At 46.4% G+C, this 17,794-nt stretch overlaps 4 protein-coding genes across 8 annotated transcripts; 1 reads left to right on the top strand and 3 right to left on the bottom strand.

Annotated features, from left to right (window-relative positions):
• The first annotated feature begins 1,350 nt into the window (after positions 1–1,350).
• gjb3 (gap junction protein beta 3) lies at positions 1,351–4,713 on the top strand. Its single transcript, XM_037487200.2, has 2 exons — positions 1,351–1,457; positions 2,922–4,713. Exon 2 carries the CDS (start codon positions 2,992–2,994, stop codon positions 3,853–3,855), a length of 864 nt encoding a protein of 287 aa, XP_037343097.1. The 5' UTR covers positions 1,351–1,457; positions 2,922–2,991; the 3' UTR covers positions 3,856–4,713.
• Positions 4,714–5,006: 293 nt separating this feature from the next.
• hmgcl (3-hydroxy-3-methylglutaryl-CoA lyase) lies at positions 5,007–8,052 on the bottom strand. The gene is made up of 9 exons (XM_037487199.2): positions 7,900–8,052; positions 7,555–7,638; positions 7,265–7,372; positions 7,066–7,161; positions 6,806–6,954; positions 6,647–6,710; positions 6,324–6,512; positions 6,127–6,252; positions 5,007–5,956 (listed from the first exon to the last, which is right to left on the bottom strand). The coding sequence occupies exons 1-9, from the start codon at positions 7,996–7,998 to the stop codon at positions 5,855–5,857; spliced, it is 1,017 nt and encodes a 338-aa protein (XP_037343096.2). The 5' UTR covers positions 7,999–8,052; the 3' UTR covers positions 5,007–5,854.
• A 372-nt stretch (positions 8,053–8,424) lies between these two features.
• Positions 8,425–13,436, bottom strand: zbtb8a (zinc finger and BTB domain containing 8A). 3 transcript variants are annotated; one of them, XM_037487328.2, is made up of 4 exons: positions 13,247–13,436; positions 11,062–11,954; positions 9,422–9,591; positions 8,425–9,292 (listed from the first exon to the last, which is right to left on the bottom strand). In XM_037487328.2, the coding sequence occupies exons 1-4, from the start codon at positions 13,309–13,311 to the stop codon at positions 8,975–8,977; spliced, it is 1,446 nt and encodes a 481-aa protein (XP_037343225.2). In that variant the 5' UTR covers positions 13,312–13,436; the 3' UTR covers positions 8,425–8,974. The 3 variants fall into 3 exon arrangements, with proteins under 3 accessions (XP_037343225.2, XP_037343226.2, XP_037343223.2); XM_037487329.2 differs by lacking the exon at positions 13,247–13,436 and adding an exon at positions 12,714–13,199; XM_037487326.2 differs by lacking the exon at positions 13,247–13,436 and having other exon boundaries at positions 11,062–13,199.
• Positions 13,437–13,883: 447 nt separating this feature from the next.
• gale (UDP-galactose-4-epimerase) lies at positions 13,884–17,172 on the bottom strand. 3 transcript variants are annotated; one of them, XM_037487362.2, is made up of 11 exons: positions 16,989–17,172; positions 16,161–16,289; positions 15,905–16,017; positions 15,667–15,780; positions 15,330–15,506; positions 15,114–15,227; positions 14,958–15,024; positions 14,771–14,856; positions 14,576–14,653; positions 14,284–14,398; positions 13,884–14,187 (listed from the first exon to the last, which is right to left on the bottom strand). In XM_037487362.2, the coding sequence occupies exons 2-11, from the start codon at positions 16,279–16,281 to the stop codon at positions 14,123–14,125; spliced, it is 1,050 nt and encodes a 349-aa protein (XP_037343259.1). In that variant the 5' UTR covers positions 16,282–16,289; positions 16,989–17,172; the 3' UTR covers positions 13,884–14,122. The 3 variants fall into 3 exon arrangements, with proteins under 3 accessions (XP_037343259.1, XP_062413415.1, XP_037343258.1); XM_062557431.1 differs by having other exon boundaries at positions 15,905–16,027; positions 16,162–16,289; XM_037487361.2 differs by having other exon boundaries at positions 15,905–16,020; positions 16,989–17,171.
• Between the last annotated feature and the right edge of the window lie 622 nt (positions 17,173–17,794).

Genomic DNA, 17,794 nt, shown 5'->3' with positions numbered 1-17,794 from the left:
TCTAACTTGATGAAGTCCCAAACCAGCATCCCTTTTCGGATCTGAACCCTTCGGAGTCTGAGAGCATAAGCAAGCTTCAGTATGCGCATTTCTGTCTGACTAGGTTGGTTCTAGGTTGGTTCTACAATGAGCCGCCGATCCACTCTCACTACGCCACGCGCATAACTCTTCGTAGGTGGTGTTGCGGGGTTCGGCGCCGGGCCTTCCGGGTGAGCTGGTTCTCCTTCTCTCACAGAGGCAGCAGTGCCAGGGGGTGGGTTGATCCTGTTGTGCTCGTGCGTCCTGTTGAGACTTGCGGTTGAGACACAGCGTGCCGTCCTGCGGGGTGTGTTCCTCAAGACCGCCTCGACAAGTTCTTCATCTGGGGACAAGGTGCAGCAGAGGTTTCCTGAAAGGTGCAACGTTGTTTTGATGCTCTTAAAAATAATTTTCGCAGAAGTGGTGGTCGCAAGACTTGACTGAGATTGAGCCTGTCAACAGACAACTCTGCACATCTCTATCTCTATCTCTATATATCTGTTTTGCATCCACATTTGCGTAATAAGACAGTCGGCTGGATTGACAGGTTACCTACGTTTAACAGCTATTGAATTATTGTTCTCAGAAACTGGTCATTTCCTACATCCTGGAATTAGTGGCTCCATGTTGTGAGCCGTTGCTGTTGTCAACTGAGCAACACAAACACGCGACTTGACTTGACTTGATACCGGTAATTCACTCTTTTATCCTTTTGTACAATGTAAACGCAGGTTTTAATTCCTCTGGGGGGGGGGGGGGGCAGGCACCGGTCTGCAAGAACTGGCAGGCCGTGGCCCAGCCATGTCACGCTGCCCTTTGATATTTCTGACAATACCTGTCGTGAGAGCGATCTGAGGGTGAAGTGGGGGCCTCAAAGAGAATAAAGGAAACACAGGTTGCCTTTTTGTGAAGTCAGTGGCTGATGCCCACTCGCTTTGCTTCATGTCCACCTTCACCCTTTCATTTTTTTTAAAGCGACCTGCTTCCTCAGAGAGAGAGAAAGAATGTCATGGCACAACGAAAATAAGACGCATCCAACGAGGTATTTCTGCCTGTCAGAAAACGCGTCTTGACATCTCAGAATTTTAGAATCAGCACAAACACAACTCCCTTCGGGATATTTGATCTACCACCTACCAGTTGGGTGTGAGTGGGAGAGAGAGAGAGAGAGAGAGAGAACGGAAGAGGGGGGGGGGGAACATCTGGAGCTTCGGGTTCTCTCCCTTAACCACACCCACAGGCGCATTTCCCAGCACTGCGCCACTTTACCTGCGCCGCGTCCAAATCGGTGCGCGAACGGAATCAAACGACGTGAAAGCGGCAGGACCCCCCCCCCCCCCCACCCCACACCTCCCCGAACCCCCGAACCCCCGAACCCCCACCCGGCAATCCGTGTTATCGTCTGTCTTTCACGCAACGATGGACTAATGCTTCTTCGGGTAAGTAAAAACAAACTCGCCTGTAGTAGAGCTCCGTAAAGTTCGCGTTTTGGCCAAACGGAAATGACTTGATTTGGATTTGTTGGCTACTTTCGATGAAACCATAAATAATCCCGAGGGGTTTCTCGAAGGCTTTATGTTGGCTCAAAGCCCAACGCAGCCTGTGCGTAAAAGTCCGTTTAAAAAACAAACAAACTCCACATTCAAATGACCAAAGTGTAACACGTACACGGCACAGGCTGACTGTGGATTTCATTTAAATGATTTTTGTATACAAGTTACGAAGCTGAAACATTGAAATGATCCACGGTTGTGCTAATAACGTCTCAAGCCGTTTCCTTAACTTTCTCATAACTGTGTGCCGAGAGATGAGTGGTGTTCGAGATGTGTTTAATTGGTGTGTTATTTTTTAACATTGTTTCCAACTTTGGATGTGTTGTTTAAAAAGGCCTCATAAAACCTCATATTCAAGGACTATTTACAGTGTTTGATTTTGTGCCCAAAATCAATAAAGCACAATTTGCAGATCTCACTTAGACTTTTCAGGAAAACTCTAACCACATTCTTCACTCTAATGCACATGTCATAATGTAACGCATGGGTTATAATGAAATGAGGAAGAGGAGGAGTGCGTGAAAGGGGAAGAGGAGGACGAGGAGCTCTCAAATCATAAAGTGATCAAAATAATTTACAGTCAGTAAACAATACACCAATAAATAGAAAACACATGGTTCAAAACATATAGTAGGTTTTTTAATCTCAAAACACATTTCATATTTATCCGTCATTGTCTTTTGATGAACGAAAACATGTTCTATTACAGTAGCTTAAAATTGATCCCTCTCTTTACATTTTCTTTTGTTCTTCCTCCTTGTGCCCCTATTTATACAGGACGGTACCCTGCATCTCACAAACATGTCCTTTGATACCGTGATTCTTGTTCTTTGTTCATATGAACCTGCAACCAGTCAAAATCCATTGAGCAGTCAGTACTGTAACAAATAGAAAGCACAATGTTCAAGGCCATACAATTTGCTTACAGTACATTATACAGCCTACAAGGCACCGAAGGCCTACTACAGTGTACAATGCTACAGTGAAAGGGACATTGTCAAAGGAGTCAACATGTCATCTATGTGCTTCTTCTTGTCTTTGGCTTTAATTGTTCCTCGAATTTCATCAGATATTTCCACTCTCTCTCTCTTCCTCTTTGTCCTCCTCTTCCTCTTTCATGCACTCCTGCATTAGAGTGCAGAATGTGGCTAGAGTTTTGCTGAAAAGTCTAAGTGAGCTCTGCAAATTGTGCTTTACCATGTGAAACAGTTTAAGGTATTGACAACAGACTGCAGAACTGAGAACTTAGTTCAGCCAATGGGTTTCAGTGTTTCAGCAACGGAGACAAACTGTATTGAAGTTAGACGCCCTCTACGGAATGAAACTCATTTTTCAATCCGCCTCTTCCAGGTTTGAAGTTAAACTACAACCTGCACGAGAGGCCTTCCACAGAGGACGCATCTGACCGCCGGCCAAGGCCATGGACTGGAAGACCTTCCAAGCCCTCCTCAGCGGGGTGAACAAATACTCCACGGCGTTCGGCCGCGTGTGGCTCTCCGTGGTGTTCGTGTTCAGGGTGATGGTGTACGTGGTGGCGGCGGAGCGCGTGTGGGGCGACGATCAGAAGGACTTTGACTGCAACACCAAGCAGCCCGGCTGCGCCAACGTCTGCTACGACCACTACTTCCCCATCTCCCACATCCGCCTGTGGGCCCTGCAGCTCATCTTCGTCACCTGCCCGTCCTTCATGGTGGTCATGCACGTGGCGTACCGCGACGACCGCGAGCGCAAGTACAAGGCGAAGAACTCGGACGGCAAGAAGCTGTACGAGAACACGGGCAAGAAGCACGGCGGCTTGTGGTGGACCTATCTGATCAGCCTCTTCGTGAAGACCGGCATCGAGGTCTCGTTCCTCTACATCCTCCACCACGTCTACGACAGTTTCTACCTGCCCAGGTTGGTGAAGTGCAGCGTGTCGCCCTGCCCCAACCTGGTGGACTGCTACATCGGCCACCCCACCGAGAAGAAGGTCTTCACCTACTTCATGGTCGGAGCTTCGGGCCTCTGCATCGTCCTGAACATCTGCGAGATCATTTATCTCGTCTCCAAGCGCTTGGCTCGCATTCTGAACAAGGCCAGGGATCGCCGCCGCCGCACCCGGGCCGAGCGCCTGGAGAGGTACCACGGCGACTCCTTCGACAACGGCGACATGGTCATGTCGACACGGTACCTGAAGGACCAGCCGCCGTCCTTCAAGAGCGCGGTCAAATTTCCGCACAGGATATCTGAGCTCAAAATGGAAGAGAAGATACGGGCCTCTGCTCCTAATCTGTCCCTTTCTTAGAGACAGGAAGTGAGGCTGCGGCGCTCGCCTGCGCCCCTCGGCCCCGGGAAACCCAATCACGGACCTCAGACTCAGAACTACGAGCCGAAAGGCGAAAGGCGTGTCGGAACCCTGGAAGTTGAGTCATCGGCACTGGATTCACCAGGCGTGGGGCCCCTGCGTCCACACCTGGGGCTCTTTTTGAGAGCATGAACTTTGGTTTCCATGTCAACAGTCGCAATATTTACGAGTCAGCCGGAGCCAAAATGCTTTGTAAATGATGTGTGGCTTTTCTTCTTTGAGGACATTGCATGTCGGTGTGTCGGTGTGCACCACTTCACCCACATTAGAACATACCTGTGCGGCTTTTTGACACGGACGGGGGAGGACGCGGAGGTCAGGACACACCTGGCGGAGGTATTCACCCTCCCTGCCGCCGTCTACGGTGGCGTCAGGCTGCTCCATTGTCCCCCACGGTGTCGCAGCCATCTTTATCTTCACCATCTGCCAGCACGATGACTTTTATATCACGGAAGAATGGTATGAAAAGATTCTCACTGGGGACACTCCCAAGACGTTTAGTCATGTCTGAGTAATACTTGAAGGGTGTGTAAACTGGCCACTTTAAAAAAAAAAAAAATGTCTGCCCGATTTTCTTTTGTCGAATCAAAAGTCATATATCCTTGATAGATTTCTACATCGAACAGCCTCAGGGGTCGTATGCTTCATGCTGCAGAGTCATGCTGTACACAGACTTCCTGTGTTTTGACTTTCTGGTACACAAACTTGTCTCATACGAGACCAATGTTGATTTTAAATGAGGCAAAGGAATGCTGCTGCAGGATTGTGTGTTGGTAGAGCAGGAGTGCAGAGGACGGAGTGGGGGGGTGGTGGGGGGGGGGGGGGGGGCAGAGAAACATTTTCATAACTCCGAACCTGTTCACATCAGGTGGAAATGTAATTCTTTGCCGCTTTTGTTTATTTCTTACAAAACTAAATAAATTTATTGAGTGTTTTTTATTTGGTGTTTCAACAATGAGGGCTGCGGCTAATTCTTCCTGTGAGTCACTATGACACAGGCCTGTTTTACTGATACAATGGGTTTTTAAAATGTTAAAACTGACAGGAATCTCAGTCTGCCTGTCAGACGTGTCAGTCAGGTTTTAACGAGGTGCGGCAAAAAACAAGTTTATTCAGAGTAATTATTCATTATTAGTGCTAACTTAACACCTTAAATGTTCAAAGATGGCTCTGAATACATTTTTAATGAAACATTCATAAAAGGGTACATAATGTGAAGTATCCTTTATATTGTTTATCTTTTAAACGCTGTTCAGTCATTACCTAAAACAAGTTTCAGACCCTGTACATTCAACACAATGCTTCTGACTTTGACTGAAGGACATATTGGATATATCAAATATTATTTATTTTTAAATTCACAATCTAGCTTGATATGTACAAAATTGACACTGAAAAGAGGCATTTTAAAATAAATGCACAATGCCCAAATGCACAGAATTAACATCTCCACATAGTTGTTCCCTAAATAAATAATTCATTTGGAGACGATGACCACAGCATAAAGAAGAAGTCAAAGCAACACTTTTTCCACTTTACAGTGGAGTCCTAGTTAATCCGTCGCTAAGACAATATTATTACTGGGTGATAAATTAATACAAAGTCTGCCTCCCTTTGGCTTAACTGCCCAGAAAGAAATGTAAGCACACTATTGAAGAAACAGGTGAATGTTTCAATAAATCTCATCTGTGAGATTAGACAGACTTTAGATAAGGCACTCTTCCAGCTATGCCATCATCTGAATATTTAATCAGATGTTTTATTTAAAAAAATAATTAAATAAAAAGAGGGTTCAGTACCAGCTAAGTCGTATCACCCTTAGTGGGAGACAGTGAATCAAACTGAAATCAGAATACGGTTGAACTGAACATACAGAGGATGAAGGCTCCAGGTTACATGGTTGTATTGGAGCGTGCTGTCTGTGCAAAAGAGTCCGTGTCTACAGCTTGCATGTAGCCTGGGCCACTTTAGAGTTGGTCTTTCTGTTAAGAGTTCGACAGATGAAAGCTCCAGCGTCCATCAGCTTTGAGAGGTCCACTCCCTGAGGTGAGGACAGAAAGGGAAAAAGGTTCAAACCTGAGTGAGCTCACATCATAATAAATATTACACATGTTAAACTAAACATAAAAGAAAGGCCAGTAGCTTTGATTGATGCTTTAAAAGAACTAAAACATAAGAGAGGATAAAGAGGAACCCAGTGTGTCTTCTTACCGTTTGAATCCCAAGCCCATGCAGCATGTAGACTACATCTTCAGTAGCAACATTTCCAGATGCCCCACTGGCATAGGGGCAGCCTCCGAGCCCGGCTACTGAAGAGTCGATCACACTGATTCCCATCTGCAAAACACAGAAACATTTTTACTTGGAACTAACTAACTTCACAATGCAGTTACAGAACCAGGCCTCACCTGTAAGGCTACGAGGATGTTAGCCAGGGCCTGGCCGTAGGTATCGTGGCAGTGCACCGCCAAGGCGTTAACTGGCACCTCTCTGCTCACCGCCTCCAGCATGTCACTCATGCTTCCTGGAGTCCCCACTCCGGTAGTGTCCCCCAGAGAGATCTCATAGCAGCCCATGGAGTACAGACGCTTGGCTACCTGCGAGGCAGAGTCGAAGATTGACACGGCTGCATGAACAGAGCTTTTATTGTGTTCATGCTATTTGCCAAAGGATGATTAAATAAACGTCAAGTAAACAAAAGTCAATGCAATGGTGGCGGGTGAGAACTCACGTGTGCAACTTTTTCGGGTGCCACCTTGCCTTCATACGGACATCCGAGGACACACGACACATAACTGTGGTGACAAAAAACAGAATTTAATGCAGTAACTCCGTATCTCCACTGATTTAGAAACGTGTTGACAGTCCAAGGCGGAGACAGGACGCCTACCCTCTAACTGGCACACCAGCCTCTTTAGCCATTCTCACAACCTCGTCAAAGCGCTGTAAACTCTCCTCCACTGAGCAGTTTATGTTCTTCTTACTGAACAGCTCCGATGCAGCACCAAATATGGCGACCTCTGAAGCTCCTGCCTTCACCTGTCGTTAAGTAAGAGCAATAAAAGGGGCATTTAGACACATCATCTACAGTGCAAGAAGCTGGAAATACAACACGCCGGCGCAGTCCTTTTGGGATGCGATGAAACTCACAGCGGCCTGAAAACCCTTGAGGTTGGGTGTGAGGACCGGGTAAGACACCCCAGGTTTCCTCACGATCCCCTTCATCACCTCCACCTGGTCTGCCATCTGGAGGGAAGAAACAAAGGGAACAAATCAGCGCTGGAGAAGAAACACGGGGCCCGTTGCATGCAGTTTGCACAGGGTACGAATGACTCAAGAACAAACTCACCTGTGGAACCCACTTTGGTGACACAAAGCTGGTGGCCTCAATGACCGATAGCCCCGACGCTGACAGCATGTTAATCAAATGAATTTTAGATTCTGTCGGCACGATAGTCTGCGAATGGAGAAAGAAAACAACAAGGAGAACACTTGAAATAAGACGCAGGTGCACCTGCTTCACACTGCTGAACTTACGCCGACGGTATAAAGCAGTGACTGAGATGTTTGATGGCGATATCCGACGTGTCATCACGTGATCTGACGTGCAACGTTAATGGATTCATCAGCTGACGTTACCTTTTCATTCTGAAGACCATCTCTGGGTCCCACCTCCACTATTTTCACCTTCTCCGGAAGAGCTCGACCTGCTCTCACGCCGGCCTACGCGAACACACACACACACACACACACACACACACACACACACAAACGCATTTTAATAGTTGTGTAAAGAAGCATCCGTTAAGCGACCGCTGACCTGTTAAAGGTGAGAAGTGGTCAACTGGCAGCCGCCTGTGTTACCAAATACGTAACCTGTTAGCTTAGCCTTAGGCTAACAGCTAACAGTTAACTTAGCCGATAAACAAGGGCGTCCAGTCCAAAAGGAAGCCGCTGGAAGATAAACGAGAAAGGTAAACTCACCGAGTTGACCTTCGCCGCCGAGCTGAACGCCACATACCGCTGACCCATTGCGGAACCCAAAGCACTTCTGTTGACAAGTCTCACCACGGCCGCCATCATTGACCAGCGCTTCGAGTCTGACGTCACTCTCCCTCGAGCTCGCAGACGATGAAGCCTGGCGACGCCATCTGTGGGCCGGGAATCTGAATTAAAAACGATAATCTTGTTGGTATTAGTTTATTTAAGGGGAGAAGACCCAGGTGAACGAAGTAATAAATGTAACTTGTCAAATTAAACGTATTTTTTTCTTTCGTAACTGTGTTTAAATAAGGGATAAAAATGTGATAGTTTGGCATGTTAAAGCAAAAAGTTGTCATTCATAAAAACTATTAAAAAATAGCAACAGCATGTCAAAATAGGCAATAACAATATCATAGTACAGTATGCGAAAAAGGTTGTAAAAATGTATTTCACGGTTTATCTTTGAAAGTTAATTTTTTTAAAACAATAATTTGATCTTCACTTTTTCACAAACTTCATACACACACTGTATAAAATATCTTTAATGTGTCAAAAAGACAAAACAAACAAATACATTATTATTGGTTTTATATCATAGTGCATATCATAATAAAACATAATCATAACAAATGCAATTGTGTAAAATTGGGAAAAGTCCACGCTTGATCTTCCTTAAAGGAAGCGGGGAATTGACAGTAGTCAGTTTGTTTCTACTGAAATGGCAGCTTTTTATTAGAGCGTCCCAAACCAGAGGTGTCCATCCTTTGAAAGAGTATAATTTAACTGTAACACAATCAAAGAAAACACCGTTTTTGGATACTGCATATCTGTATGAAGCTGAGCAAAAAGAATTCCTCTTTGTAACAAAAGTCAACATCCAGTAAAGATTAACCAGTTGCATTTAAATAATAGACAGCTAACATATATCAAGCGTATTTACTTACAATAGTGGATCACATATTTTGTGCATAAATTCTCTTGCGTGGCTTAAACGCGCACACACAAAGTTTATTACCCATGCATGCCTCTGCACACACACACACACACACACACACACACACACTTTGGTTCCATTTCACTGCAGCTCCTCATCACTGTCGTCCACTTGCTGGATGATGAGGTCGGCCCCCGAGTCCTCCGCTAGGTCGTCGTCATCGGTTACCATCCAGCTCCTCCCGCTGTCCCCCTCCTCTTCCCCGTCAACCCCCAATAAGAGGGCCGGCTCCTCGTTGGCGCTATCTAGACCGTCCATGGGGATGTCGTCACAGTCAACCTCCTGGATGCATGCGGTGCACATGCGGTAGCGTCGTGTCCCCTCGCACACCACGTGCCCAGTCTCCTCCGAAACCTGACATTTACACTTCCTGCACACCAGCTTCCTGGCTTGATGGATCTGTGGCAAAAGAAGAAAACATATACCTCACAGCACAGTGCCGAGTATAACTTGAATCCCCGATCGATATGTTTCTGAAGCGGTTACAACAAGGAAGGACATGTACCTCGCGGTTGTAAATAAACATACCGTCTCAAAATGGCTGCGGAGGTGCTCCAGGCGCGTGAAGCGTTTATTGCAGGCCTGACAGGGGTACGGCCTCTCTCCTGTGTGGCAGCGCAAGTGACGCTTCAGATCGGCTTTCCTTTTCACGGTGTGTGTGCAAAAGGGACATTTGAAACGCATAATAGGGTTGGAGTCTGCAAAAGAGGGATAAAAAATGTTAGGAACTGTGTACTTCTGCTTATTCCTCGGATGTGTAAAGAACGAGATTTTGTTGAGGGGACCTCTCACGCTACTCAGATGGTATTATTCCTTTAATCACGTCTTTAGGATACTATGTATTCCAAAAACATTCTTTGAGTCACTGTATATTATGTCTAATACAATTTTAAAAAGTTATAAGAAAGCCACGCAAATGGCACTAAAGTCCTAATTAAAATGCATTTACAAGTTGAATGATAAGATCTTAAAAAAAGCTGGCTTGTTAAAAAATGTATGGTAAAAAAATGGATTAGTATTCTACAACAAACCAAAAGAAAATTCCTAGTATTCAATGTCAAAAAGGGAAAGACATCAAAGCGGCGTAACACAACATATCACAAAAGTCATAGAAAATATATTTTTTTTAAAAGTCACTGTATAAAATGTCAAAAACAATAACAAAAGTGTAAAGTTTAGGAACATAGCATAGTTAATACATGTTGGATGGTTGGATCGCCCAACATCATTTTGAATATTTTTCTTCAGAGTACGATAAAGTTAAAGTATACTATTAAGTCATACTTTACTATATTAAAAGAGTTGGCATACTGAATAATGTAAAGTATAGAATACTTAGTATAGAAGAGCAAATACAATATTATATTATAGTACACATTTTTTAGAAATTGATGACAAAGTAATCATATGGTTGGTTCAAAAAAGTCTAAATAAGTAAATAATTAATTAATAGTAATTAAGTCATAGTAAAGTATAAAAGGAAAGAAGTCAAAGTGAAAAATAATATAATAAAGTATGCCACAATGTGTCACAGTGAATATTGCCAGTATAAAGTTATTAGAATGTCATGATAGAGCAAGTTATTATTTCATTATTTGGTATGTCACAGAAAGCTATTAAAACTTTAAAGTAGGGTGTGCCAGAAGAAGTTATGGTATGTCATGTCATAAGAGTCACAAATAAACAGAACAGCATAGTGTAGCATTTAGTGAGAGACACAGTAAACCACATGATGGAAGCTCATAGTATGAAGTGTTAAAAAGTCATAAGAATGTCTTTGAATTGAATGTATAGTTTTTGTCTGAAATAAAGCCACAAAAGGTCCTCGTACAGCGTGTCAGTAAAAAGTCACACAACTGAACGGTATGGTAAACAAAGTCAGTCTAACGTGTTGAAAATCTCCTGATATTGTTTAGTTTGTCAAAAAAAGTTATAGTATGTGATTAAGAAGTCATATTATAGTTATTAAAGTCATAAAAAAGTTTAATATTTTGAAATGATAAAAAGCCAGTACATTCAGTACATTTAGTTGTTAAAAGGTCTTCAAAAAGTTTATTAAAAGTCATATTGTATGTAGTCATATTGTCTGGGCCAGGCCACAGACTACCCAGTCTGGCACCCAAAGTGCTGCAGGCCATCATATAACTCCCTCCACTCACATAACTTACCTTTATTAAAGTGCCCGATAACACTCACAATAGGTGGAAGAGTAGCATACAGCTCCTCCGCCCTCTCTGCCTTTTTTTTCCTGGCCTCCTCGATGTCCAGGTCTTCGGGTGGGTTGGCGCGAGTCGTGCCGTTGGATGCCCTCCTTCTGGTTCCCCCTCTACCTCGCCGGCGCACTGATCCGGGCAGCGCGTACGGGGGGTCCTCGGGGTCCTGCGAGTCCTCGGCCTCCGCGCCGAGGTGGTCAGCGGGGCTGCTGGGCTCAGTCTTCAGGGCTGGGGCCGATGAATCCTGCTCCGGGTCCTTCCCTATGAAGCCGCACTGCACCCGTGAGTTGTCCCTGGTCCAGAGCGCCGGCGGGGGGCTCACCGAGCTGAGGCCTTGCTGCCGCTGCTGCTGCTGCTGCTGCTCGGGGCTGTCCTCTCCGACTCCACTGATAAAACTGCAGGTCTCTGACAAGCTGATGCAGCGGTCACGGTCTTCATCCTTCACACTGATTTCCAGGGAGGATTTGATGAAGTTCTTGCAGTAGTTGATGACATTGTTCACCTGCAAGTAGCTGGCCGCAGACATCACCTCGATCACATTGTGGCTCGAGAGGTCGAGCTGGCCCGAGTAGATGAAGTCCAGTATGACGGTGAAACTCTCGGGGCTGAAGACGTCGAAGGTGGCGTTGACCGAGTCGGACAGCCCGTCGGGCCCCTGGGACAGAAGCATGCGGAAGTAGCCGCTGCTGGCGAACAGGACGTTGCGGTGGGCCCTGAAGAGCTGGCCCTCCACCAGCACGCTGCAGTCACAGAAGAGCTCCTGGCGGCGCTGTTGGTTGAGCTGCTTCAGCAGGCTGCTCTGGTGAGCCACCGTGATGTCCGCAGTGTTGAACCACCTCTGAGGCTGCCTGCGGGGGAGACAATGGGAGAAGCACTCAGCGCGCACGCAGCACACGACCCACGGAGAAGAAGAAGAAGAAGAAGATGATAACGGAACAAAGGGGCCTCGTGGACGCTCGTTGAAATGGAGAGACTTGCATTTTATGTGATCCTGTGTATGCATGAGCCTAAATGCACACATGTTACATGATTCGTGGGACAGTATCATCGTTTTATCTTGGTAAATGGTTCATGCTTAAACACCCCCAAATATTAACAGGTCACACAGTAAACACCCCACTGATTGTCAACTCTCCCCCACGTCTTTGTTTCTGCACAGGACGGTCTCCAGCAAAGGCATCCGCCCACTTAGCTCCCTTCTGCGCCGTGATTGGCCGGACGAGCAATCCATCAGGCGCCTCTTCTAATGAGCTACACCCGTCTCCAGTCGCTGGAGCGTCGGGTGGCAAAACCCCCTTAAACCTTCCCCGGAGGGAGGCGACGGCGCGTGGAAACCCGCCGATGTAACAAACGCCACAGACCCATTGCGGGTGGAAATAAAGGTCACCTGACGGGAGTAAACACGTGCCGCAACCACATATAGAGAATAGTTGTTCCTCTTTTCACAGTAACCTATTTGGCCACCATCACGTCTGCGCGCGTGCATTCCCGTTTCATCACGGCGCCCGGTAACCCACGGCGCAACACCCGTGAGGCTCCGCGGTGCAACCAACCCCGGTAACCTCCCCAAGCTGCTGCTGCTTCTTCTTCTTTCTTTTTTTTTTTACCCATAATGTCACGGCGTCAGCCGACCTGTGTGGGGAAAAAAAAAAAACCCACGCCACCAGAGTGCTGCAGTCCTGCGAAAAGAGAGAGAAAAGCGGGCAGCGGCGCACCGGGAGCAGCCCAGTCCGTCCCGGAGCGACGCCCACCCCCGGCCCCGGCCAGCAGCACAATAGCAAGAAAAGGAAATTAAAATAAAAAACACACACACGCACGAAAAACCTCCAGCAACTGAACATGCGGAGCTGATACATGAACGTGTTACGGGCGACGTGATAAGCAGAAAAGACACCCGGATTTTTTTTTTTTCCTCGCTTCCTATTCATTCGCGAGAAGCGCCCCCTTTTCTCCCCTCGCCGGAGGTCCGGAGCGCAGCGAGGAGGCTTCGTCCGCTGCCCCCCCGGACCCGGGGAGTCCTCCGCAGGCGTGAGGCGTCGGTTGAGACCCGCTGACGCCCCGCGCCGTGAAACCCGCTGACACAAAAAAAAAAAAAAAAAAAAAAAAAAGAAAGAAAGAAAGAAAATCCATCGATACTCACTGGTGACTCGGTTCACCCGGTGCCCGGTAGAGTCTACTCGCCCCCAAGTCTGCCACCATTTCCATTTTTAAAAAAAAAAATCTCTTTTGGCGTTTTTTTTTTTTTGTCTGTGTTCTTTTCTTGCCCCCCCCCCCTCGTCCAGGGTCCACAGTCAGGCACTTCCTGCTCAGCCCTAAAAGACCGAAACCCGGTTAGAGCGACTGGAGCACTGTGCTGACGTGGGTGTTTATTAACTGGGTGCCCGAGGGTTCAAGGAGGCATTTAAAGCCCTAGCAGCCCGTTTAAAAGCAGTGTACCGGGAACAGCGCATGTAATATTGGTCGCCAAATACCTCATTTGTATAAAAGAATTGCGCAATATTCCTGCAATAGATCGGCGGGGAATATTTTGTTCTTTCGGTATGACCACACAGCACATACAACAGAGATTTGTTTTGTGTGCTCAGTAGTGACTTTTCAGTATCTACATCAGATCCCCATGGGTGCTTGTGTGTGTGTGTGTGTATTCTACTGGAATGTTGTAATTGACGTGTTGCGGGTTATTCATTTAATCTCAGCACTTTTAACAGTCAAATTAGCTCAATTACCATGATTTTACACAGACAGGTTTCATAATGGAGTGAAATAGAAGGCTTCGGTTTATTCAGTAAGAAAATTTATTTATTCTTTCCCTTATAGATCAGTAGATAAATTGTCCATTGTTAATCTATACTTTCAATACAGATCATTTTCTTGTAGTAACTGTAAACAAGATTTCAGGCGTACAAGAGACATCACTAAACATTACGCATGTAGCTTAATTATGGTGTTTATATCATGTGGATGTCGATGATTGCCTTTGTCCCGGTGATTTGGAAGACTCAACAATAACGTTGCATCAGGAGTCTGTGCCACTGGAAAATCCAGTGGGATTCATGGACTGCCAGCGCCACAGGTCCTCACCTACATGGGCACGAAATATTACATTAGAATATTAGGGGGGGGGGGGGTATATTTCACAAATGGATACTATAGAAAATACAATGAGGCTGTTCTTACACATTCTTTCCAGGTCAAATTGGGCCTTCCAGCCGAGCTCCTTCTCAGCTAGACATGGGTCAGCGTAGCACGATGCTATGTCTCCTTCGCGGCGAGGGGCGATTTTGTACGCGATCTGCAGAGAGGACACATTCCTTAAAAAGCCGCCGTTGACTTTCTCAGCTTTCAGTCGATGTAAGCTTTAACCCACAGGATAACACAATGTGCTTGTGGGGCCACGGCTCAAAAGTCCCTCAGAAGACACAATGCAACCGCTGACCCCCGAACGCTGTTCACTTTGGAGATGACTCACCTCTCTCCCGGATGCCTTTTCCATGGCTTTCACCATCTGGAGCACAGAGTACCCGGTACCCGTTCCCAGGTTGTACACCTACAGACGACAATGCACACGCGCCAGCACTACCGTGAGTATTTCTTGTCACGCATTCACAATGGCAATTTAATTCAGCAGAAAATTACTGAAAAATACAGTTTTTGCCAAATTTACCTTGCAGCCGCAGTTGTCTTTGAGCTTCTTCAGCGCCGCTATGTGTCCCTTCGCCAGATCTACGACGTGGATATAATCTCGCACACCTGCCGAGAGAAAGAAAACCTTAAGCCTCCTTCCAAAAATAATATATCTAAAAAAAAAAGAATGAATTCTGGGCAGCGCAGTTAAAGGTCCTTTCTAATACCTGTCCCATCAAGTGTGTCATAATCATTCCCAAATACATTGAGGAACTTTCTCCTCCCAATGGCAACCTGTGGAGGAGATGAATGAATGAATGAATGAATGTGAAATCATCCTCTGCTCTGGACCCGGAGGTGCATTTGGCAGAAAGTTCATGTACCTGGGCAACATATGGCAGCAGGTTGTTGGGGATACCCTGAGGGTCCTCTCCTATCTGGCCACAGGAATGAGCTCCGATCGGGTTGAAATAACGCAGAAGCACTGCGTTCCACTCCTGCGGACACAGAGGCAACAATGAGACACAACGTGTGCGTGTGTGTGTGTGTGTGTGTGTGTGTGTGTGTATGAGAGTGCGTTGATGCCTCCTGAGGCGTACCTTCTCGGCTTTACAGTGGTCTTTGACCATCTCCTCGATGAAGTACTTGGTCTGGCCGTAGGGGTTGGTGCAGCCGCCCACGGGGTGCTGCTCGTCGATGGGAAGGCGCTGAGGGTCTCCGTACACCGTGGCTGAGCTGCTGAAGACCAGGTTGTGCACCCTGTGAGCCTGCATCACCTGGGACGCATGCAGACGAGCACGGCACACGCACACACACACACACACACACACACACACACATGCATCCGGTCAGCGGTATAAAGCACACACGCATGCACATGGGCAGTAGGAATGAAAATGCTGAGTTTGGCCCACATGACAAGAGTTTAAGACTGACCTCCAGCAGGTTCATGGAGGCAGTGAGGTTGACTCTGTAGTAGCGTAATGGCTGCTCCACTGACTCCCCAACAGCCTTCAGCCCCGCAAAGTGCATCACCGCACTGAAAGAATGCTGCAGAACAGATGTACATTCAGCTGACGCTTTTTTAAAAATGTTGATTCAATGAGCAATTAAAAGGAATGACGTCTTCAAGCTTTAATAAGTTTAATAAAATCAGCCGTAATAACTTTCTGACCTTTTTGAAGAGTTTTTCCAAGCCAGCTTTGTCCAAAAGATCTAGTTCATGAAACTCGATGCTGGTGTCCAGGAGCTTCTCTATCCTCAGTATGCTCTCTGGCACATCCCCCTCTCCTCCATCCGCAACAGGAAGCACACACACACACACACACACACACACACACACACACCTTATGACTATCATTGCAGTAAACAAACTCACTTGGAACCTTATAGTTTACTTAAAAAGTTATTCATCAGCCTGTGTGTCTCACCTCTCACAGCGTTGCTGAAGTTATCGACCACGACCGGCTGGTAACCCGCTTCAATGAGCTCCAACACGCAGTGACTCCCAACGTAGCCGCCTCCACCTGTGACCAGCACCTTCTCGGCCATTCTCTCACCTGGCGACACACACACACACACACACACACACACACACACACACACACACACACACACACACACACACACACAGGTGTGTAATAGTTCAATCAATCAGCTGCGGTGCCTCGTTGTAGGAGGAGCGGAATGACTTGTGCACACGCTAGACCTGCTCTTGGTGAACAGGACATCCTTGTCTGAGCCCTTTTGAAAACACCTAAAAAGGTCTGCCAGACATGTGACCCACCCACTTCGCCCCACGTCAGCCGGAGCTGGTCTCACCACATTGCACAATGTTGGGATACGTCAGCAAGTGCAACTCTTCATTGTTGAAAGCTTTTCTTTTGGGAAGCCACACCTTTTAAGTGAGTCTACATTTGTAATTTAGTGACTTATTCTATTTGAGGTTGTTGCCATGTACAGTTTGGGGCAGTGTTGAATACTGCATGGAAATTCAATTTAAACACAGACTCGTGAAACATCACTACAGGCCGTTATAGCTACATCTTTATTTCCCTCAATACACAATTAGATTCAGATTGATTGTGATCAGTGTGCCTGTTTATCCTGTCAATATCAATGACATTCTTTCTTTGCCGAGAAGGCTCATGACTGACAACGTAAAGTTAAGTGTCTCAGTGAGCAGGAGGCAGGAAAGTGCCCACACAAGGTGTCAGATGAGAGCACATTTGAGAGCAAGGACAGCGGCGGCGACTTACTGGATTTCCCGATGTAATGAGCGACTTCTCTTCTTCACGGTGTCGCCTGACGTGGACGGAGGAGCTCCGGGGGAAGCGGGGGGTGCGAGGGCAGAACCGAAGGGTTTAGCTGTCAGTTCATTGAGGGGAGGCTTCCCCGGAATCCCGCAGAGGGCTCTTTACTTCCTGTTTAAACGTGGAAAAGAGTGAAGTTCAAGATTACGCGCAACTTCCTGTACACGCTCTTCTAAAATAAAGCAACCGCACGCGTACATTTGCAGCACAGCGCGGAGCCGTGACGTCAATTCGAGCTGTGAATTCCCGCGTGAGTTGTGCGCGAGGTAACACCACGTGGGTTAACCACGGAAATCGCCACACTTGTGATACTTTTGGAAGTAAATGACATTTACTTTGAAGAAAATACCGGAACTGCTTGATTCCTTACCGTGAACTTCGCGAAGTTTAAAATCTCCGCCGCGGTACGTCATCTTCTCACGTGATCTGACGTCCGAACGGTCAGGACTTGCACAGGGAAGTAATTGTGCTCGGCCACCAGAGCTGTGTTACCGGGTGGCAATGGATAAGTGCCACGTTGCTAACCAGTATAGTTTTATGCAAATAGCTACAGCTACTTTTACTTTTTAAAAGTATATGCATTCGGTCAGGTTTCATTCATACATTTTGCACGTGAGCAAGTGTAATCCTTTTTTAAAAAATATGTATAAAATGTTGCATTATTGTTTCATAACAAACAAATCAATAAATTCCAATTGAATGAGATTGAGGGAAATGATCACATCATCCAAGTAAAGAAATACATCATATTA

This window comes from Pungitius pungitius, chromosome 14, assembly GCF_949316345.1.
Source record: "Pungitius pungitius chromosome 14, fPunPun2.1, whole genome shotgun sequence".
Classification (NCBI taxonomy): Eukaryota; Metazoa; Chordata; class Actinopteri; order Perciformes; family Gasterosteidae; genus Pungitius; species Pungitius pungitius.
This window is presented reverse-complemented; position numbering and strand designations above follow the sequence as displayed.